Consider the following 23,611-nt stretch of genomic DNA (forward strand, 5'->3'; position numbering starts at 1 on the left):
CTTTTCTTTTTATTCTTACAGTGTGTTCACGAACGGACAATTGTTTATTCCCCCTGTACGGATTATCATCCCCAAGTTCAGTCTGACGGACTGGAATAATGTGCTGGGCACGATCGGAGAGAAGGTCTTCCCTCTGGGGGGCGTGCGAAAGTAAGGCCTGTCACCTGGGAAGACCCGGGGGTCACAGCAGCTCCGCTCTGTGCTTTTCTGGGAGAAGGTCCTGCCTGGACCAGCAAGGGCTAAGTGACCGATTGTTAACTCTGATTTTCACTCTCAGAGGCAGACAGCGCTTCCTGTCTCTGTGCCACAATGATTTTAACTGGTTTCTTTCACGATTCATTCAACAGAACTTACTGGGTGTGGTGAACAAGCCTAACCAGGCAGAGTCAGGCCCCAGCCCCCACTGGGTGGGCCAACCTTCAACATTTCGTTAGATGCAGCGGTTGGTATAACGAGGCCCCTCGGTGGTCAGGAGACGCCGGGGAGTCACGTGGGGCACCAGTGTCTGAGGCTGGTTAGTGGGGAGATGAATTCTTGTAGGAAGGAGGCAGCAGGGGGCCGTGGCCACTGGCTGACCGGGAGCCTGATGGGCCACTGCCACCTGCGTCAGGTGACCTCAGGCACACGCTTGACTCCTAGAAAATAGGAAATCATCTAGAAAATAGGAAATCGTAATAGTACCTACTTCCAAGAGTCATAACGTGTGTAAAGTGCTTACATAGTGCTTGGTGTACAGTGAGCGTTAAATGGGACTGGTGATAATGGCTTGAACAAGCAGTCCGTTTGCGGTAAGTCCTGTCCTTCCACACGACTCAGCACTGCTGTGAGGCAGCAGCGAGGCCCGAGGCTGGCACAGCTGTCAGGAATCCAGGCCTCAAAGGCCCTACAGGCCAGGCAAGCACCTTGCAACCCTGTAGCCACTGGGTTTGTGTGGACAACAGCTGGCGTGGCAGTTGTGACAGTGGACTGGAGGGTGGGGTGGGGTGAGGCAGGGGGCCCTGGGAGGACATGGTCCTGAGCAGGTGGAAGGCGGTGTGACCTGGAGGATGGGTGGTGAAAGGCTGTCCCTTGTGAATGGACAGGAGGAGAAGCGGGGACAGCCAGAGGGACGTGGAAGGAGGATTGCTGAGCAGCGACAAGGGCCCAGCAGGACCCACCAGCAGCCCTGTGCTGTTCTCTGACCCTCAGCAGCTGGGACAACAGGAGAAGGCAGATGGGTGGGGAGGTCAACCCGGGAACAGGTGTGGGGTGCGAGCAGGGTGGGAGTGAATCCGGGACATTCCTGGGGTCGGGACCAGGGTCCTGGCTGTTAGAGTGGAGAGAGAGGCTAGGAGGGAAACACCTCCCTGTTGGGACACCGCTGGGTGACAGAAGACCCACCACCCTGCGTGGGCGTGAGCTGAGAATGTGTCGGGAAGACAGAAATCCTTCAAGTTGAAAAGTGAGGACATGTGTTAGATGCTGAGCGGTACAAGAATCATCTCTATGGACAGGGGTGGTCCCCATGCCAGGTATTGGGGTGGATGGGCAAACACGTTTTCTCCTGTTTCATTTTTTTGTCAATTAACTCTATTGGATGTAAAGTAAAACATAAAAGATTGGTTTATGATCGACAGTTGGGACACCAACAGTGAAACCGCTGTGTCCACTCGTGAGTAGTACAGAAACTGTTGGGACACGAGAGACCTGAGTGCCCCAGGGAACTTCGAGGTATGAACAGCAATACTGTAAATACCCAGATGGTTCCATAATGCGGTTATAAATGTCAGGGTATTATTCTTAAAGAAATAGGAACTAGTGTGCGGAGCAGGTAGACTTGTGTATATTTTTGCCAGAAGCCAGGAAAAACTGTGCAATTAATCATAAGTTTCACATCTAACATGGTCGTGGTGAAAGGAAGAGAGAAAACCCATGTACAGGAGAAGCAAGCAAGGAAATAGGGTATTTAGAGAGAAAAATAGGGCATGAGATCTCTAAAGTTTTCTTTGTTTTTCCCTGGACTTAAATTAGTTCTTCATGGTTGACTTTAGAAAAAGTACAGAGCTTGGAACTAAAAGAAATGTGTAGAAAGTACAACTAGTAAGCAAGAAAGAGCAACATCATATATACATTGTTTCATTATCAGTGGATATATTGCTTTTGAACAAAACTACAGCCGAAGTTCAACATGTGTTAGAGATGTCCTTTGCATATAGCTACATGTATCATTACTTAGGTGAGGTTAGTATGGTCCAGCTGAGGTTTCTGTTAGGACTTTGTCTTGTGTCAGAAAGAAGGAAAGAAAAAAGGAGGGAAGGAGGGAAGGGGTCAAGGATAGCTCCCAGCCTTTCGGTCAGATACCTGGGTGATTGGTAGTGACATTTCCTGAGGTGGGAAAAGTGGAAGGGGGAGTGTGTTTTCAGGGAGTTGATTTTGGGGCTTGTGTAGTTTGAGACGGTATTGGCCATCTGAGTGGCGATGTGCCAAGTTAGCTATGTGAGTCTGAAGCTTTGGGAAGAGTCAGGTTGGAGGAATAAACTAGCTCTTTGTCTGCATAGTGGATGGTATTTGAAGTTGTGGGGTTGGATGTGAAGAGTTAGTGTCTGAGGGGATGGCTGAAGGCTGAGTCCTGGGGCACAATTACTCAACAACCCCATTCAACCTCAGTGACGGGGACAGGTGGGCTTGCCATCTCTCGTCTCTCCTGTACTATGTTTTAAGCTTCTTAACGCTTGAGACTGCCTGGTAAGTTTCTGCTTTGTAACCCCTCAGTAGTGAGGAAACTGGCTGAGCTGACCCCTGGGACCTGAGGACCATGAGGCCAGGTTTCAGGGTGCCCAGGCTAAACTCTGCACCCAGAGGTTTTGAAACCTCAGCTAAAAATCAGATATGTGTTTGAAGAGCTACATGCACTTAAAAAGGAATCTTGTTAAAGATAATATATCAAAATTCCTTTAAGGCTGACTGTATATTTATTTTGGGAAAAAAATAGCCAAATTGGCTCTCTATTGAGAAAAGAAAGGATTAAGGAAAAAAAAAAAAGATGTTTTCCACTATATCCCCATCCTTATATGAAAAAAAAAATCATTTAATCATTGACATTTTTATAATGCCTTCCAGGTTACAGAACAATTTTCCAAATGGTGCTTCATTAGCCCTCACACCTTCTGAGATAGGTTATTATAAAAACACCTAGTGTTGACCGAGTGTTTTATAGTGAGAAGCACTGTCATTTATATACACGACCTCACTGGGCGCCGCTGTTCCTGTCACTCATTTCCACATGGTTCACACGTCAGCAAATCCTACACTTCTGTAAACATCACGTGTAGGCTCTCACGTGCACGTCCCTGAATGTGTGAGGGAGCGTTCCCCACAGACGCAAACTTCCCTGTCTCCACGAGCAGAATTTCTTCTAGAAAAGTCTTCCTGTTTCATGCCACTAACAAATTCCAGTTTGCTCTTCATGTCAGCCCTGTCCACTCAAGGAGCAGACTTGGAACCTCTCCTGTAGGAGCAGAGGGGGAGCGTCCCCCAGCCGTCGGCTCTTAGGCTGGGACCCAGCCAGGCGGCCTCTGGCCCAGTGGGTCTGAACCACGGGTTGGCAGCTGTGGGGGTCACCCAGCTCCTTCATCGAATCATCTGATGTCTTGTTCTTCTGCTTAGTTTGTGTCATCACTGAATGAAGAGAACACTTAGGTTCTGGAAACACACAAACAACTAATCTCCTCGCAGGCCTCCTTGGGCTTGAATGAGACCCAGAGCTGTCTTGGTGAATGCTGGGCCACTGGAGCTGAGGGTTTGCAGGGCCCGTTGGTTCCTAGGACACCGTGCTGACAGCTCATTTCTGGCACGCACCTCCCTGCACCCCAGGCCGTCAGCTCCACTCACTACCCTTCTTGCTTCTGTGAAAGGCACCATCAGTTTGAGGCCTTCCCTCTTTCTTTAATTCTGTGAGATTAATCTTCATTGTTCCTACACACATTTCTTCCCTTCCACTCTTTTGACTTATTTTGGGGGTTCTTATTATCTGCATTTTGGCACTTGTGTCCTTCCTCCTTCCTTCCTTCCTTCCTTCCTTCCTTCCTTCCTTCCTTCCTTCCATTTCTTTCTTTCAAACTTTTATTTTCTTCCCCTTCATCCGTCTCCCCCCGCCCCCACTCCGGTTCAAGCAGTTGTTTCTCAGTCTAGTCGTGTAGGACATGCTGGTATTATGGGCCTTGCGCTCCCCGCTGGCTAAGGCAGTCGGGGTTGCCAGTTGGTCGGCCACTCACAGCACAGCCAGCCGCTCACAATGGCTGTTGGCTACTCACAGTGGCCACCGGCCACTCATGGCAGCACAGCTCACGGCAGCCCAGCTCCAGGGAGAGCCGTTGTTCACAATCTTAGCTGTAGAGGGCGCAGCTCACTGGCCTGTGTGGGAATCGAACTGGCAACCTCGGCGCTTCAACCGCCTGAGCCACCGGGCTGGCCCCTCATTCTTATTTCTTGACTTCTATATATCCTATTTCTTATTTTGTGCTTCCTTCTGGAAGAGTTCCTTGACTTTGTTCCTTGATTTTCCCAGGAGTAATTTGTTTCTTACCTTATCCATTCTACTGTTCATCTCATTCTCGTGTTCTTTGTCTCCTCTATTCTTGTTTCAAGTCAGTATTTCCACTTGTTTCTTTTTTATGGTTAGTTGTTTCATATTGATAATACCTCCCATTATTTCTTTTATAACACTTTTCATTTTCATGTTACATCCTTGGTCCATCTGTTCCAACACTTCTGCCTCGGGGGCATCTACTGACCGCTCCACCCTTTAGAGCCGACTCTCCAGGTCACGGTGCAGCGGCTCTGGGTGGGGGCGCCGTCCTCAGGACCGCAGCCAGTCAGCCCCCTCGTCTCCTCAGCCCCTTGCCTGCTGAGCACGTGTGCTTCCCTGCTTTCTCCTGGGCACTGACCGTCCCAAGGCAATGGCAGGAGAACAGGACTCAAAGCGCTGCTTTTCCCCTGGAAGCCTTGTGCTTCGTGTCACAGGTGCCACTTCCCTACACCCTCCGGTGGCTTCTCCCAGTTCTCTCCCAGCTCGAAGTCCTCGTTCCTCCAGGGTTGGCCGGAGGTGGCCGTGTCGTACAAGCTGAGCACTTGGAGGTGAATTTGAGGGTCATTGAAGTCAGCCCCCGAGGCTGGGGCCTCGCCCTCGGAGGGTTAGCAAGCGTTCCGGGTGCTTCTGAGGCTGAGGTCCGAGGGCAGAGGGAGAGGAAGCATAAGTGCTGCATGTGCTCCCTTTGCCAAGTTCTCTCGTTTCTCCTCTTCTTTCCATCCTGTGCTTGTACCATCATATTCATGGCCGATGGCACAGCTGGCTGGCAGTGACCTTTGTCTCCTTGCGGGGAGGTTTTTTCCCGTCACACCCCCACAGCGCTCAGCCCACTGTTGCTTACACACAGTGTTCACCTGCCCTGCTGTGGAAATCGCCACTCACTGAGTCAATTATAAATGCCTGTCCCGGAGTTCCAGGCTCTGGGAGTCGGTGTTCGAGGTCCAAGTCTCGTTTCACGTCCGTGTCCGTCCACCCCGGGTCCTGGCTGTTTGCACAGGCCCTTCCTGCTGCACCTGAACTTCACATGAGGACATTCTGCCCACCTTCCACCCGGCACGTTCTCCCACCTCTGTGACGCCTGCACCTGAGTGTCCCCTCTCTCCTCTTGGAAGCCCCCACTTGGTCCTTTGCTGGCCACACGTGTCTTGAGAGGTTTCAGCACTTTTGACTTTGGGGAAGCAGTGACTTTCTCATTCCTATTTTCATCCAAGGCAATGTCCACCTCATTGTCTGGTGCATAAGAGGTACTCAGCCCTGAGTAACTGAATTCTCTCTCAAATAAATGAATTAGTGAGTGAATATGTGCCAAGAAAGGTACAGGATAAAAAGCAGACAAATATCAGTCTTTTGGTGGTTATAAAAAAGAGTATTTGCTAATAAATGTTGGTTTGTTTTCCAAGTATTATTATAACAATATAAGCCAATTTGTATTAATTTTAGCTGCTATTAGTTAAAATTAACTAATCACCAACCAAGAGCTTAAAATGCTCTTGAGGACCTCTGAGTGCTTGTACATAATTGAAAATATAAAAATATACTTTAATTAAAAAAGCCTAGACTGGAAAGCCAGCCTAATCCTGGATGAGCATCCCCCCCCCCCCCGGTTTAATTAGCCCGTTTGGGTTGCGTTGGGTCACGAGTGCGCTGGAGCCCAGTAGCGCATATAGCGCTCATGGCATCTGCATACAGTCACCCCGATGCCGCTGGTCTGAAACCTCCAACCGATTTCTTCTCTCTCTCTTTGCAGATTGTTTACAATGAATGGGCATCTTTTGGACAACTCAAAGCATTTGCAAGACAACCATTTTTATGTGGCGGCAGGACTGGAGACCTTCAAATACTTCCCTTACTGGCAGTGCCCCAAGGTCCCTACTGAGGTCCAACAGTGAGCACAGTTATTTCTTCCTTCCTGTGTTGCTAAAATTGGCTTTTCCCTGGGTCTCCCCCAAAGGTGGCCAGTTGGGCTACTGGCTAGTTTCCTGTAGTGAAACTTGATATTCTCATTTTATATGTGGTATAGTTTTAGATTTTCAAAATCAGGCATGGAGGGACTACAGCTGTTTGATGGGTTCACAAGGACAGTGAGATCTTGTGTGGAGTCCATTGTCTTCTCCCGGGGGACCCTGGGAGTCTTAGAGGTCAAGAGTCCAAGTCTCAGTGTGCAAAACAGTTGCAGGACTGGCCCCGGGACACGGGACGACGGCCTGTGCTCCGTCAGCACAAAGCTCGGTTTTCCTTACCTAAAATGCGGAGTTTGCGTAGGGGCGGCAGTCTCTCCTGGGGAAAAACGTGGTGACTGTGACAGTGGCCCAGCACCGTGTGTGTATGAACATGAAGGAACTGGAAGGAAGAGGAAGATGTCGGTGGGAGCGCCTGTCCCCTCACCTGAGAGGAGATGACTATCCTTCTTGTCTCATAGACTTAAGCCTGAGGGACGCCCAGTGGCCTTCTCCTGAGGCAGGAAAGCCTCGGATTTTCAAAGCTCTCCAGCAAGGAAGTTGAACAGACTTCCTCGGGGACCCTTTCTGCTCCTGAGGCTGGGAGGCCATACGAGCCCGTGTCCTCTGGGGACCGTAAGCTGCCCCGACCTGGGCATTCCTCCTGAGGGCCAAGGCTGCACTCTACAATTTTATCAAGTTGGTTTTGGCCGAGCTTCACGTAATTCAAGCTGACTGTCTTTTGTCTTTCAGAAAGTACATGGACATCGAGAAATACTCACAAAGGAAGAAAAAAGTAAGTACTTGTTAAAAAGGAAAGATAGCAACCTGCTTGGGCTGCTGTCTCCTGGCATCAGCTCGGACATGTCACAGGCGAAGTTTCCCCGCGCTGTGGGGCAGAGCTGCTTGGCACTGTTTGGTGACAGGCTGGGTCCTGACAGTGAGTGAGTTGGAGACTTAGGGGTACAGCTGAAGCTCAGAGCCTAGAGCAACACAGTGAGTGTGAAGATAAAAATACACACAGGTCTCGGGACAGATAGGAGTGAAAGGGAGCCGGCTTGGTGCAGCTGGGTGTGCCCGGCCGGAGCTGGGGGAAGACGTTACAGGGAGATGTGGCAGCTGGAGTGAGGCACCGAGGTGAGAAATAGCACGCTCTGTGTGTGTGCGTGTGTGTGTGTGTGTGTGTGTGTGTGTGATCTACACACAGTTTGATGTTATACCTTAAAGCTTGAGAAAGAAAGGCAAGGAAGTGTGAGGATATGAGACAGGAAAGGCAGGTAGAAACCAGAGCTCAGAGGCCTTTATATGTCCTTGTAACCTGTTCATGTGGTGACCTTACGCCTCTACCCATCTTATGAAACTGTGCTAGTGGCTTTACTGGCACCACTGTTTATGCATCAAAGTTGCTGAATGCTGCTACTTGCTGGTCTCTACCTTACTGGCTCCTTAGCTGGGGCAACCCCCCTTCTCCCCCCCATGTGACACCTGGCCTGAGGGCTCTCCAATGTCTTCATCCACCTTTCCCGCCATCCACCAACAGACAGGATTTGCTTTTCCCTGTTACAGCTCAGATCTCTAACCGTCTTTAATCACCCCTGACTGCTCGCCGCAGCTCAGGATTTGAGCCTGTCCACCCACTAATGCACAGGCCTTCGGCTCTGACAGTCCGTGAGTCCTGCGTGCCCAGCACACTCTGGAATCCTTAGGTCCTGCAGACCTCATACCACCCAGGACAGACACTGTGATCAGTCCCATGGCGTCTGGAGGGCACTGAGACAAGACGTGAGGGAGTGCCATGCCTGGCGCAGAGCCGGGGTGTGTGTGGGGGTGACACTCAGGGAGACCCACTGTGTGCCAGCTCCAGAGTGGCCAGAGAGATTGTGTGAAGGCAGTGTGCGTGCGCTACTCTTCTGAGAAAGGCTGTCCTCCTCTCGGACAGTGTCCACTGTCTCAGCTGCACGCCCAGGCCTTTCGTGTCTGTCTCCAGTTGTGTCACATGTGTGGGCATGGAGACATGCGAGCCTAGTCATCCTGACAGCTGTGGGTCTGCAGACACTTTGTAAGGTCTTCATGTATTTTTCGGGGGTTATTACATTTTCTTCATTTAAGTGGAATGATGTAAATATTTTGTTGCTTTCTTTTTAATTTTTCCAACTTACATTACAATTTGGTCTGTTTAAATAAGATTATCCACTTCAATGAGAGTTGTTTACAGCTTTTTTGAAAGCATCTTGTGTGAAGACTCACACGGGAATCAAAGTCAAGTGTGGGGGTTATGGTGGGGAGCTGGGAATTTGCACGTCCAATAGCTGGTAAGACGTAGACACCGCTGTTCCTAACACTCTTATTGTTAATCTGTGCCCTAGGGGGACCCCAAAGGAAAAGAACCTCATAGACAGGATGGCACTGCACCTAAAGCACAGGATTCTGTCTTTTACGCCAAAGAAGAAAAGAAGAAAACAGGGGGAGAGCCTTTAGTCCACAGCGGTGCAGGTAATGTGACATTGTGACAGTCCCTTTCGTGGTCGGACGTAAAAATGCGACCGTGTTAACAGTGGGTTCTTAGACCAGTTTCTTACTGCAAAGCTATGCTCTGTACGGTCTATTTACTAATAAAATGGTCAGCCCGTAGGGCCATGGTGGGGACAGTAGTGACACAGAATTCCAGCGCTGAGAGCAAGGGATGCCATCCACAATGAGTAGAGTATTTCAGAGAAACCCTGCCCTCCACACGTATATGGCAGGGGGTGGGGGGACATTTTCCCTAAGGAACGAAGACACAGGAAACAGCCCAGCAACAAATCAACCCTTTGGGGGACATGTGAAAACAAAAGCCAACTGAATTGTTTGGGTTTACTTTATGCGTGTGAGAGACAGTTAAAAGATGAAACTTTGAAATTATTTTAAAGCGAAGTAATTCTATACACAGGACCTGTCACTGCCTCTGCTACTGCACCAGCACCTCGCCAATTATGGGGCTTGGACTGGGTGCCAGGTCATGGGTTGTGGGGGGCGGGTGGCCCTCCCTTCTCTGCAGCATCTGACCCGTTTGGAAGCCGTTTGCCCTAAAACCTCTTCTAAGTTTAGCACATAGTTTGTGAAAACTCATGTTCCAACCCAGGTCTTGAAGTAACTTGAAGTTGGAAAGTTGGACGCCCTTATAATCTGACTTTGGTGTCAGGCAGGTTGCTTTGTGTTTCTCTCTGACTGAATTAGCTGGACACACGCTTGCTGAACGTTCAGTGTTCTTTGTCTCTGGGATGAGCCCCGTGGTAGGTGGGACAGAGCCGTGGGTCCAGGATCTTTGTGGGAACAAGGACATAGGCAGACAAAGAGACATCTAGGCCCACCAAGCCCCTGCCTGGACTGAAGGAAAAGCAAGGGCTATAGCAAACGAGGTGAGCTGGCCAGTGGGGCCTGGGGTCCCCAGGCCAGGCTGTCTGACAGTGACACAAGAAGCTCAGAGGATGCCGAGCTGTAACTCGGGGTTGGGTCAGAAAATGTACAATGGACATTGGTTTGAAAACCCTATCTGTGTTATTTTTCTCCAGAAGGTGACGTGTATAAAGCCCAGACTCCTAACATGGAAACCCAAGGGGCACCGGAAGTGAAGGAGGCCCAGGACGTGCAGGTGGAGGTGCCTGTGGACCAGGTGGGTTGCAAGCATCGCAGGGCAGTGCTGCCGCCTCCATGCCTCTGCTCTGTCAGCCCGTCTGCCTGGTTGCCGCTCATCCCCAGCCCCTCTCCAGGCTCTCCCTGGCCTCTGGAATGTTCTGGGTCCCCTCCAGTTGGCTATTGCTCGTCCTTCAGATCCTATGTCACACATTTTCCCGTCTGCCCATCTCTCCTCACATGCTCTTCTGCTACCAGGACCCTTCTTAACACTTGTCATAGTTTGTGACTGCGTATTTAGCTCTGTCATTCTTGCATTACTGTCTCTTTGCTCCACTAAGTTATAACCCTATAAGGGAGGAAAGGGTCTGCTTTGCTCAGTGCTATGGACTTTGTTCCTAGTAGAGTTTGTGGCAGGTTGGAGGCCCTTAATAATCATTTGTGGAGTGATGGAGTGACAGACTGGATGATGGAGTGATGGAGTGACAGGTTGACCAAGTGATGGAGTGACAGACGGGACGATGGAGTGATGGAGTGACAGATGGGATGACACAGTGATGGAGTGACAGATGGGATGACAGAGTGATGGAGTGACAGAATGACCTAGTGATGGAGTGATAGACAGGATGACAGAGTGAAGGAGTGACAATGGGATGATGGAGTGATGGAGTTACAGACGGGATGATGGAGTGATGGAGTGACAGATGGGATGACAGAGTGATGGAGTGACAGAATGACCTAGTGATGGAGTGATAGACAGGATGACAGAGTGATGGAGTGACAGACGGGATGATGGAGTGATGGAGTGAGAGAATGACCCAGTGAAGTCAACCATGGGCCGGTCACTTCCTAGCTTTCTGACCTTGGGCCTCAGTCTGCTTACCCAGGCGATGGGGATATAACTCCATGCAGGTGTGTGTGGGGCTAAGTGAAGTAACGCACATGTAAGTTCCCAGCCCAGGGCCTGTGAAGCATTTCTCTTCTCCTGGCTTCATGGGGAAGTGGAGTGGGGTCCTATGGACGGTGCAGGGGGAGATGTGGGAAACAGGTGAGATGGGAGAGGGAGGCATGGGAGAGTGGGAAAGGAAGGGGTGCCGACAGCAAAGCCTTGTGCCTGGACAGAGGTAAAAATGGAGGGTCAGGCTGGGATTCCAGCGCAGCTCTGTCCCCACCCCCAGTGCGGGGGCAGGTCTCCACTGCCCTCCAGCCTCGTCTCTGCTTCTGCACAGGGACGGCTGGGCTGGGCCAGCTCTAAAACGCATGCCTTTTTCTCCAGTGTCTATCTGAAGGAACTGAGAGTACGTTTCTAATTGTTAATAGTTGAGAAAAAACATTTAAAAGGTCAATATTAGCATGTGAGCCCCATTTCATCTTTCCTAAACAGACTAGGTCCCAGCCCTGTGTGTATAATTACATAGCACCAAACCCGGTGGCCAGCGAGCTTTTCTGCCCCTCCTTTGGTAATCATCACTCTCAACATTGCCATTTGTTTTTAATTTCTGCGATTTTTCTTTCCTGTGACATATTTTAAAAATGTTACAGACTGTATCTTAATGTACTAGCTTTCCGCTTCCTTTGGACATTTTGAACACTTTCCCCATGTGTTCTGTTGTATTTTCTAAATCACTAGTAATATTGTTTATTCTTTTCCTTGACATGACAAAAAATGACCAAAAGATTTGGTTTTTTCCTTAAAACCCAAGCTGACAGTTTAAATATTTTTATTGTGCATTTAAGCACGTTGATAGTAATAAGTAAACTAAAGCGTTTCAGGCAGTTACTTTTAGACCACATTTATCCCCGCCCAACACTGATAATTGCTGTTGTTCCGTTGCTTACTGTGTGTTTCCTGGGTTGCAGACTGAGAGTCTGACACGAGTGTTAAGCACAGGTAGAGCACAGGTAAACCCCAGGTAAGAACAGGTAAAGCCGCAGAGCACAGTGCACGCGCTCCTATGTCCCCGTGGCCAGCGTGTTTGAGTCTCACTGTGATGGAAGCTGTGGAGTGAGCTGGGTCGCCCCACAGAGCGTGCGGGGAGCGGAAAGAGGAGCGTCAGAGGGTGATCAGTGAGGGGGGGGCGAAAGGCAGGGGGGAGCCGGCAGCGGGCGAGGACAGGCCTTCAGAGGCACAGGAAGGCTGGTGGTGTTACTTTCTGTGTCTCGATTCTTTTTCACCCAGGGAGGGCTGATGTCTCAGTGAACAGACTCTCTAGTTGTCAGGAGTCAATATTAAAGCAAGTTCCGTGACCTTGAAGGACCAGGAGACAGAGACTCTCACCTCTGACTGCATCAGTTGGCATCAAGACTTGTTTAGTGTGAGCTGGGGTTGCAGCTCTTCCTGTCACGCGTGATGTATGTGGTGTGTGACCAATGAGAGCTGGGGCCTCAGGTGACGAGGGACTGCTGCTACCTGGGGTGCCAGACATAAGGGGCTGGAGAGAGCAGAGCATGGGGAGGAACCTTCCTGCACAGCCCAGCTGGGGAAGGTGTTGTCACCCACCTTCTCATTTCCTGACACATAGTAGGTGTCCAGCAAATGTTTGCTAAATCCCACTGAACAGATGTGAGAAAGTCCCACATGGCTGGATAGAGGCTGAGAGGCGCTCAGGTTAAAGTGCAGTTCAGACCATCTGGACAGATCCCTGGTGCCTGACTGACCCCTGCGGTCAGTCCTTTTGGGAGGGGCTGCCTTTCCTCTCTCTGGCTTGGGGGGCCCTCACAGTGCATTTTACCATGTTCAATGGTTCAGAGAGGTCCTGGAGTCAGAAATGCTTCCTGAGCTTTTGGTCAGCCTCACTGCCTCCGAAACACAGTGCCGGCCCTGCCCATGTGCAGTTCTGCACAGGTGGGGACACCCATGGAGCAGCAAGGCTGTGTGGTTCCCAGGGGCCTGGAGAGCCCTCTCTCATCACAGCAGTGGACGCTCTGCTCCTGGGCAATGCTGGCTCTGGGGGGGCGTCTACATCACAGTGGCCACTCACCTGGAGACCGTGGTGGGTTTTGTGTGTGTGCTGGGGGGTGCCTGGTGCCCAGCCCCTGGTCCTGGTTTCCCTGTGGAAGGAGGGGAAGGCGCCCTGAGGACTTCCAGTGCGTCCGTTGAGGAGGGTTCGGACTTAACATGAAACCGCTGACTTCCTGGGGAGCTGTAGGGCTCCCTTTGGGTTTCTGACTCGTTGGACTCAGGTTTGCATGGAGCTGATTGTGCTTCCTCCAGCTCAGGGTCACTGTAAAGATACAGTGTTACCACATATGACATCCCAACTAATGGATTTATGAATTGAGACCAAACCTAGACGGATGAAGGGAACCTTGTGAAGTAAGACTCCTCCACATCCGAGGGGGGTGGTTGTCACCCCTGGTGCCCGTTAGCCGCAGGGGACCAGAGCTCAGTGACGAGTGGCCTCACTGAGGCCACTGAAGGACTCACGTCCCCAAACTCCCATTGCTAAGTGAGGAGCTGGAGTTAGATGTTGATGAATGAAGAAGGTGGGCCGTCCTTTGCTGCTATGAGGGGACATCACAGAATGTTCCCTTTTTTGTGACGAGGAGCAAGGAGGACAATGTGGGCCCCTTAGGCTTCCTTCATCCCAGGACGTAGAAGCGTGTCCCCAGGTCCTCCACGTCAGCCCAAGGAGTCCCAGAAGCTGTGCAGTGAGGGGTGGTCAGCACTTTGGAGCATGGCAGGGAGTGTCAGGAACCGAGAGATAAAGAGATGTCACAACTGCTTTGAGGCTACTTTTCCCGACAGCCCAAGATGGCTGCTAGCTGTGCGTTTTCACCTGTGCTCTGATTTCTAAGATGCTCCTGCTTTTCCTGGTTTTGTCTCCTATTGCTTTCTTTTTAACTTACCCACAGAGCAACGTCTGTGCTTACGGTCGTACACTTCACTGTCTACCTTCAGTCCCTGGTTTTCTATCAGCTGACACCTGTGGTTCATTTCCCACACAGCCCCTTTCCTGCATGTGTCAGGACTGCATTCTTACGTCCCAGGGCTCCTAGTCATAAAAGCTCATTCCTGAGCACAAACTTGACATTGAGACCCTCAGGAATGCTGTTGATGTCTGTCTTTGGCTCATGAGAGAAGCAAAATCAAGGTGCCCAGTTAGAGAAACTGTATTTTCAGTAAACTGAGCGCCTTTGGTTATTTGCATCATGAGTGGTGAAGCTTCACAGTCACTGACCCCATTTGTCCCAAACCAAGTGGTTCTGGAACAGGATGGAAAGCTGGTTTGTGGGAAATAGGATGAAAGTGAAAGGGATTGAAACCCTGGAAGCAACGTGGCTGTTGGAAAGTGTGATCCTGCTGGTCATCGATCGTGACGTGGATTATACTCCTTCTTCAGTCACCCTTGATGTTCTTCAAATCACGAAGGTCTGGGTCCAGTTCTGGCCTCTCCTGAAATTCAGTCACGTTCAGAGTCCCTGAGGAAAAAGCGCCTTCCGTAGATGGTCCAGCAACCACCGCTCAGTGCGTGCCACGCCACCTTCTAAGCTGTTAACTCCAGAGGAAGAGCTGAGAATGAGACACTAGGTCAAACTAAGTAACATGGACTAATTAGTCAGTCCAATTTGTGTAATCTCTGAATTGTTTAATTAGAAAAAACATGATGGAGCTTTAAACTGTGGGTCCTTTCAGGCGTGTGGAGTAGCTCACACCAAGCTAACGGCGGCCTGTGGGGATCCACTGAATGGATAAATCCAAAAGCACAGTTAGTGCTTTGTCCGTTATGATGCTTTCAGACCTAAAGAACAGAAAGCCTCAGAGGGGTGTCTAAACAGTTGGGAACACGCATGGCACGCGTGATGGAAGTCTGGGGCCTTCTGTGTAACGGGAGCTTCCAGAAAGGACCGGCTTCTTCCCAATGCCCCGCCCTGCCTTCCTCAGCTCTGGGCGGCACATTGAGACACGTGACCGTGGACAGGAAGAATGGAGAGACCATCTTCTTCCCTCTGCCTTTTTCAGGTAGTGAGAAAGGCTCTCGCAGGGACCCCCAGGCACCCACCACCTGTCTCTGTCTAATTTTTACCACGAGCCGGGGAGGCACAATTGATCTTTGGTGATGTAGATGAATCAACATTTACTTCTGGTGTCTGGAAAGGGGCCCAGACTCCCCTGAATTATGTATTGTACCGGGAAAAATATTGCAAACAAGGTAAGGAAGGGCTATGAGAGAGGTAGCTGTGTGTCTGTCTGTGACTATTTACGGCACCTGTCTTCCCCGTCTTCACAATGGAATGTCCGTCCTCCTACCTTCTCCCAGGCGCTGAATCCTATCCCCTGACAGCTTCTCAGGGCGCTGAGCTGTCAATTATTTATTCTCTTTTTTGTCTTTTTGTATTTCGACTGCTCCCTTTGTTTGAACCCTCCTGGCTGGATGTTCAACATGCTGAAAGCACTGCTGTGACGCAACAACGCTGACCCCTCCCTTGGCCTCACTCCTCTGTGGGCAGCACCCGTCCTGTCACTTGTAAGCCAGAGGCGGTCGCTCCTCATTCCCTTCATCCCCCCAACCCCCCGCCCCTTGGCCTCTTCTGGCTTCTGCCCATCATGACACAGCACAGCTCTTGACCTCATACCCCCAAATCCAACACATTTCTCCTTTCTCATCACACTTGACACTCTGGGCCACTCTCTTTTCCCTGAAACATTCTCTTCCTTTGGCAAGACCCACCCGTCTCCCAATTTCCTTCCATCTCCCCAGACACACGTTCTTTCTTCTTAGGCTTCTTATCTTCTACCTGAACATTAGATGTTGGAGTCCCATGTAAATTAGGGATGGGACAGCATTTGTTTAATCCTCTAGACCTTTTTCCTGGGTGAAATTCTGTATCATGTGGCCTCAGGTTCTGTGCAGCTGTCTTTTCTGAGCTCCAGACACATACACACATCTGCCGAGTTTGTCACTCATCAGATGTTTTAAGATCCTGAAGTTCTGCCGAGGGAGGATGAGCCCATGGCCTCCTTCTCCACTCTCCCCAAACTCTGTTCTCCCCCAGTCCCAGCAGGTGTGTGGCACCCATCCAGCCAGCACGACAAAAAGAAACTCATGAGAGGTTCCCGAGACCAGCTGTTTTCAGCCCTTCTGTGTCCAGATCACGTCCAGTTCCGCCAGCTTCCCCTCGTCAGTATGTCGGGAGATCCAGCCCTCACGTCCACCTCTGGCACCTAGTTCTGACCTGTCATCCTCTGGCTACACTGCTGTGATCACGCTGGTTCCCCATACGCTGACCACCCCCCGTATGTTTGAAGTTCAGTCCCGCAGCAGGGAGGTCACAGACGGTCCCGTTTGCCTGGGATGGTCTTTCTTTTCCTTTTTATATATTAATGTGCTTCCGTCCTTCAGATTTCAAATGAATGGTTGCACTAGAGGAAACGTTTGCTGGGCTCTCGTGTATGTTAAATCCCATCAGATTCTCTTTCAGCTTCGTGCTCGCGTGTAGCCCCTATTGCAGCTGTGCTTTCACACTTAATTATGTGCGTGTGTAATTCATATTTGCCTTCCCTGTAAGACACTGAGCTACATGAGGGCCGTGCGTGTCTGCCCTCACTATCACTAGTGTATCTTCAGCACCGTGTGACAGTGTGGTAGGTGTCCTGTGTGACAGGGTGGTAGGTGCCCCGTGCGACAGTGTGGTAGGTGCCCCGTGTGACAGTGTGGTAGGTGCCCCGTGTGACAGTGTGTAGGTGCCCTGTGTGACAGTGTGTAGGTGTCCCGTGTACATTTGCCAAATAAATCAGTGCATCAGTGATTGGCATCACATCAATTATTCTTTGAAAGAATGCGCTTTAACATTGTTTTTCATGTGGTTTGAACAGTCCCCACAGAGTTCTACTCCTCGTGATGAGTTTTCTCTGAAAATATAGGAAGACATTGCTCCTTCAGTCTTGGTCTGAAGTTTCAGAAAGTCTGGTACCTGAGGTCTGGGCTGATGGGACCAGCTGAACTGGACACTCACCCCCGCGGCACTGTAGCCATGGAGCTCGTTTGCTACACATTCAAGGGTCAGCTGGCAGGAGCCAGTGGGTCCCTAGGGCTGACATCCATTCCGGTCACTTGGAAGGAGGTGCTTCTCCACCCACTTCAACTCAAAGTGTGGCTGTGTGACCTGCCTTCACCAGTGACAGGAGAGGGGAAGTAATGAGTGACGCTCCTAGCAGAGACCTTGTGAGCCAGCATGGAGCTTGCCACACTGCCCTCCTGTCTCTGAGGCCATGGAACCCTGAGGAGTTGGGGTCTCCATCAGTCTGGCATCCTGGGTGACTGACGAGCAGCCCTCAGTGGATGTGGCAGGTGCACTTGGTTTGCTTGTGACTGCAGGATCACCCACCTACTCTGACTGATACAGAAGTGTAACTGATACAGAACAAAATGACTGATACAGAAGTAGCCCCAGTGGGAGTCTTTTTTTTTTCGGCCACAGAACCACATGATTCCCCCAAGTCTGGAGAGAGGTTCAGGGCACCATTTAATTTAAGATGGTCATTGTGTTTGCCCAACAAGTCCTGACACTGGGACGTGTCAGCAAGGAGAGTGAGCACACACTGCTGTGTGGTCAGCCAGCTGGGCGGGTGTCTGTTGAACACACAACATGGTGCTGGATGGGTCCCCAAGGCACACTGGGGGTTTGAGAGACATTTCTTACCTGCTGACCAGACGCACGTGGGCTGACCAGTCCGTTGATTTTACACAAAAAGGGTTGATAGTGTTTCTCCTTAAAGACCCCTCCGGCAATTTTATTTAACAGGTGGCATTTCGTTGGTGGGACCAGAAGTAAAACTGCAGAGCAGATGTATTGCAGTGGAAAAGAAACCACTGTGGGAAGCTGCAGTGACTGTTTCAGCTTATGGACGTGGTCTCAGAGCCACACGATTTCATGTGCTCTGAGCCTCCCCAGGGAGGTCTGACGTAGGCTGACTGCCACTACATCTACACATGGTGTCTTTTGTGCCTAGGTACCAGCTGAGACAGTTAAAGAAGATGACCAGACACTCAGTAACGACCCTGGTTCTGAAAGCAACGAGAAGGTGAGCTACTTCTGTTTCTGTTTTGCGTGTAACAGCGTGGGTCTAAGACACCTTTATCCTTTGAACATGTTGAGAGCATTCGTCTTTGACATAGAAAGAATCAGGAGCCCTGTCGGTTCCAGGATACAAAGCAGCGTAAACTGGAGCGTAGCGCGTGTTTTCCAGGTGGGCTGTACTTTGCATCAGGTCTCTTGTGTGCCAGAAACGACATGAGTCATTGTAATGGCTTCTGTACTTGTCCTAATTACCTTTTCCGGTACTGAAAGTGTGTATGTGTGTATATATATACTTTCAGTCACAGACCAAGAAATTCTTTCCCAACTGCTTTCAAGATATATTTTTAGAGGGGAGAGTCAGGGGAGGTGGACTGTGGCCCCAGGAGCGTGGGGGGCTCTTTTCATGGGCGGCGTGGACACTCGTGTTGTGGGTCGTTGGCGTCACGTGATAGCGCGTCTTGCTGGGGAAGCAGGGCGAGTGCAGTGGACCCTGTAGGTGGCAGCAGTGAGCACAAGGAGCCTGGCTGTGTGGCTTCTGCGTGGCTTCCTACCAGACACTTTAGACGAGCCCTCGGGCAGGAAGCTGTGAGGTTGTGACTCTTCTGTACAAAATATGTGGAAAACAAAATCTACTGTTATCTTGATTTTTTTATTCAGCGAAAGTTGGCAATTAAAAATTGCATATATTTGATGATGTGATGTCTGTATACTTTGTGCAATAGTCACCACAATCAAGTTAATTAACGTATCCATCACCACAGTACTTACCTCTTTCTTTCTTTCTTTCTTTCTTTCTTTCTTTCTTTCTTTCTTTCTTTCTTTCTTTCTTTCTTTCTTTCTTTTTTGTGGTGAGAGCATTTATGACAAAATTTACTTTAAATATATAATTCAGGTAGCTAAGAAATAGGTTTTCTTGGAATTCATTTTCAAAGGTCTAGCTCTAGTTCTTTTTTCTCCTCAAGGTGATTTTTGTTTTTAAATTTTGGCCCCAGGCAGGAGGTTGTGTGATAAATCTGGGATCTCGAGTTTGAGTTCATTCTGATGCTGAACCCTCCAGAGCTATAAGTAAAGCTGGGGGTGCCACAGCCTTGCCAATGATCCTTTTCTCCTCTTAAACTTGCCCGCAGCTCCCCGGCTCCCACATTTAAGAAGAGGGAGAAACGGCCCGAGGTGGGGGAGGGGGCTTGTGGAAGGTGCCAGGGCCACAGGGAGTTGTCACTTGTTCTTGTCCGCCTTGAAAAGGGCCATTTGTGGGAAGGACATGGGTCCTCAAAAACTTTGACCCGGTTTGTCAACACCAACGGAGTTTAGGATCTAAAACAGTCAAAGGGAATAACCTTTCAAACAAGCATTTTTTCCCTTCCTCATGCTCTTAAACGTTTTTGATTTGGAGCCAGTTTTCGGGGAAAAGTATGCTGTCTGCGTCTGGATGGTTAGGGAAGGTTTCAAATGAGGAGAGAGAGTAGTTCACTGCTCTGGTGACACAGTGTGAGACTGTGCTCCGAGGGTTCCAGTGACAAGACATTTGTCCCAGGGCAGTAAGTGAAGAGCGGCAGAGACCCCGTGTGTTGGGGGAGTGGAGAGAGGAGAGAGCTTATGTCTCAGTTATGGAGTCACCCAGTGCCGTGTTTTAATGGGAATATGACACAGGCGTTTTGACTGCATGCCGTTTATATCATCACCTGGGCACCTTGTGCTGACTGGCTGTTGACATTTGTCGTCTACGCCTTATTGACTTGTTGCGTGAATCTGCTGGGCCTCTGGGAGCATTTGTGTGTCTTAGTAACTTGACGTCAGCCAGCAGATTTAGTGTCTTTCTTAATGCAAGCGATATTGTCGAGATGACGGCAAACCCAAGCAGCTAGGGTTTTGGGATCTGGGTTAAGAACCTACACTTTGGGGAAAAGAAGGTGATAAGGAGCATCGAGCCTTCATTCTCTTGTCCAAACATTAATGACATCAAGAGGTAGGGATGGGCTGGAGAGAGGTTCACGTCTGTCACTTACGTCCCATCTCACCCTCACGTGCATTCTCCAGCGTAGGTGTCAGTACCCCACTCTGCAGATTTGATAACAGTGAGACGGCGAGAACTTAAATAGCTCGACAGTGACATGCAGTGAGGAAGGGGCAGGGAGCTTGGATGTGAACCCAGTTTTGAACGATCCCATTGGCTGTGTTTTCTTTCCCCCGGGGAATCATGCTTGGGTGTAATTTCTCAGGAGAGGCACTCACGGTGCCAGGTTTCTGGTCTCTCCCTCCTAGGCCGATTGCTTTGTGATGTTAGGTATTCTGGTCTCCGGGTACAAGATGGCAGAGATGTGTAGCTCTGTGAGGTCCACACTCCCTCTGCTTCCAGCGTGAGCTGAACAAAACGGAGTTGGTGTGTCTTCCCTACTGGCATGAAATGCCCTGTGGAATTGAGGTTTTCAGCCCTGAAATCTAGCCCCTGTTTTTGAAGGATCAGAAAGAGAGCAAGAATTTTATATGCATGATCATAGCCACTAACATGACTACTGATAGTAAAGCAAAACTGCTCAGATTCCACTTCCTGGCCAGTAGCCCCCAGTGGGCTGTCCTGCCCTCGGGAGGTGTAGCTTCACTTGCCGTTTCATGTGTCTGTTCTTTGAAGAGTGAACCCTGTGATGTTTATTTGACATTAGCTATTAGGTTTCTTAGGCATGGGATTTCTGTGGTGACATCCTTCTCTCAGTGGATTGTGACATCCTTAAGGGGCCGAGGATGTGCCTTGTCATCCTGTGTCCCGTACACTGTCCAGGACAGCACCTTATCTGCTGCAGGTGTTTACCAAACAGTTGTGGTTTCCAGTTACCTGTGATAAGTTGCTTAAACTTAAATATATAATCCTGGAGAAAAATGGCAACGACTTTGCAAATTTGTAAGAGAGCATTTTATTATGAACATTATGTTAAAAATGTGTGTTCTGTTTTTGAAGTTTGATTACAGGGTTTCTGTTTTCATTTAAAGTTTTTGTGTGTGTGGTAAAATATATGTATATATATATATATATATATATATATATATATAAATAAAAATGTGCCACTAGAACCATTTTTAAGTGTACAATTCAGTGGCATTAAGACATTTGCAGTGTTGTACAAGCATCACTGTTATGTATGTCACTGGCCCAGAAGCGGGTGACAAAAATGAAAAGCAAAAAATAGAGCTGTGCTTTCATCTGACTTTACTTCACCCTCACAATGCTTTAAATATGTAAATTGTGCAGGCACAACAACTCTGCCAGTATCTGACACTTTAATACAATTGTCATCTTATAAAGAGAATATTATCAACATTAATACACTAATTTGAAAAACTCTTCTGTGAACTTGTAAAGATGAAACATGTACTTTTTCTCCTTCCCCTATTTCAAGTTGTGTTCAAGACACAGGGTTTTAAGTAAACTGGGAGCTTGAGAACTTTCTGCACGGAGCCAGACTGGGATTTCCTCAGTTCTTTGTGCCTCGTGGGGTTGGACCTACTGGTGTGCAACATTTTATGTGCAAATAACACTCTTTTATTTATGCGACCTGCTGAGTTTGCACCACAATGTGTAAAAGTTTTAAAAAGATTTAAGTCCATTCTAAAGGAATGTGGAGGTGTGCATTGCAACGCTGCACATGTGTCCAGAGGCCTGGCTTCCGGGCTCTTCAGTGCTGGCATGGGTCCCCACCCGGGAGGGTCAGCGTGTCTGCTGGCCAGTTCTGCAGGCAGGTTTCAGAGAAGACTCACGCTCAGGAACGGGCAGTCCTGAGCGACCTAAGCCTTTTTCTGACTCTGAGACCTGAGGTATCAATCTTCTAGTTGGGTTTTTTTGTTTGTTTGTTTGTTTTAAGTTTTTCCTATTTTTGAAAAGGCCACATGAAAATCTCATGGGTAATTTTGTGTATTCTGTGCAGTGGGGAGAGTGTTGGAGAGCGAGAGGGTGGGACAGAGAGAGAGAGAGGAAGAGAGAGGTGGAGAGATTGACTTTAATATTTTGGGTGCTGAATTTTTCTTCCTTTGAGCTTGTGCTTTGCACATTTCTGCCTCTTGGTGTGCTCTGTGTGCTGCCTAGCATGGCCTCGACCTCATCTCTGCCCTTCTAAGTCCCTCCTGCCCTCTGTGGCTCCTTGCCAGTGGCAGCCTGCTCATCAAGCTTTCTGGATCTTTCCCAAGAGCTGGTGTCCTCCCTCCATGGTCTCCAACAGTATTATGTTTGCATTTCTTACACCATCTGAGCCACACTGGCTTTTCTGAGAGTCATTTTGTGCATCTCTGCTGTCTCCTTGGGTTGACTCAGTTTTGTGAAGGAAGAGTCTCTTCTCAGGTCATTTCACCATCACCTTCAGCACGTTCCACATCACCTGGCACACAGGAGTAACTGGTCTTGAATTTGATCAGCCACCAAGTAGGTAACTATGGTTTGGCTGTAGCCACGGCTTCACGGGGGTAATTTGATGAACTTTGGCCAGGATGGTGGGGGTGGCAGAGCCAGGGCTGGCCAGTGACTCCCAACAGAGAGGACGGAAATGAAGCCGAGTATCCAGGGAGACTCAGAGGCTCCATCTTAAGAAGCAACCAGCTCCAAAGCCATGACATTTCTCTGTATGGAAATTAAACTCTTCTCTTTGGCAAATACTATAAAGTCAGAAGTCAACCAAAACCTGGAAGGAACTATTTTCAGCACAAGTCAAATTTTTTGTAATTTACAAAGAACTAATAAGTCATTAATACAACCCAATAAAAGAAGGGCAAATGAAACAAATGGGAAATTCATGGAGGAGAATACAGATCTCCAAAAGATGTAAGAAAATATATCCAAATCATTCCTAATTAAAGAAGTACAAATCATAAACAGTGAGTTTTTAAAAGAAGATTCAGAAAGAGAATGTCCAGTGCTGGGCAGACACAGAAGAGCAGTGATGGTTCTTAACAGGTTGAAACATAAATTGGTACAGCCTTAGGGAAGGGATGTCTGCTCTATTAAAATTAAACAGGCACATATTTTTTTAAACCATTATTTCCATAGCTGGGAATCTCCCACAGGTATACTCATTCAAAACAAAACAAAACAAAACAAAACAAAACAAAACAAAACAAAACACAACACAACACAACACAACACAACACAAAACACAAAACAAGAAAGAAATGAGATAGTCATATTTAAGGACTTGTTGATTAATTTATGCTAATGGAAAACATCACAGCTGTAAAAACGATAAAGTAGACCTATATTTATGTACTGAAGTTTGCAGGTTCCAAGATATAATATTAAGAGAAAAATATCAAGGTGCAACAGAGGATATAATATGCTATATTTTGTATAAAACCATTTAGCAAGATGTATGAGGTGTGATCAAACAATATGGTGAATGTTTAAACAAAAAAGTATGTTTTACAGTAAAAGACACATTGCCATTAATCCCCCTCGAAATACTTCCCCTCACTTCAAACACACTTATCCCATCGT

The 23,611-nt window shown here is 48.8% G+C and overlaps 1 protein-coding gene across 1 annotated transcript in view; it reads left to right on the forward strand.

Moving 5' to 3' along the window:
- The window catches only part of DCDC2C (doublecortin domain containing 2C), a 67,436-nt gene that overhangs the window by 13,988 nt on the left and 29,837 nt on the right, over positions 1-23,611 (forward strand). Inside the window, exons 4-9 of the mRNA XM_074331650.1 lie at positions 22-150; positions 6,315-6,452; positions 7,258-7,300; positions 8,871-8,997; positions 10,056-10,156; positions 18,071-18,142. Of these exons, the coding sequence (XP_074187751.1) occupies positions 22-150; positions 6,315-6,452; positions 7,258-7,300; positions 8,871-8,997; positions 10,056-10,156; positions 18,071-18,142 (610 nt within the window). The remainder of the gene's footprint in view (positions 1-21; positions 151-6,314; positions 6,453-7,257; positions 7,301-8,870; positions 8,998-10,055; positions 10,157-18,070; positions 18,143-23,611) is intronic.

This window comes from Rhinolophus sinicus, linkage group LG05 (genome assembly GCF_036562045.2).
Source record: "Rhinolophus sinicus isolate RSC01 linkage group LG05, ASM3656204v1, whole genome shotgun sequence".
NCBI lineage: Eukaryota > Metazoa > Chordata > Mammalia > Chiroptera > Rhinolophidae > Rhinolophus > Rhinolophus sinicus.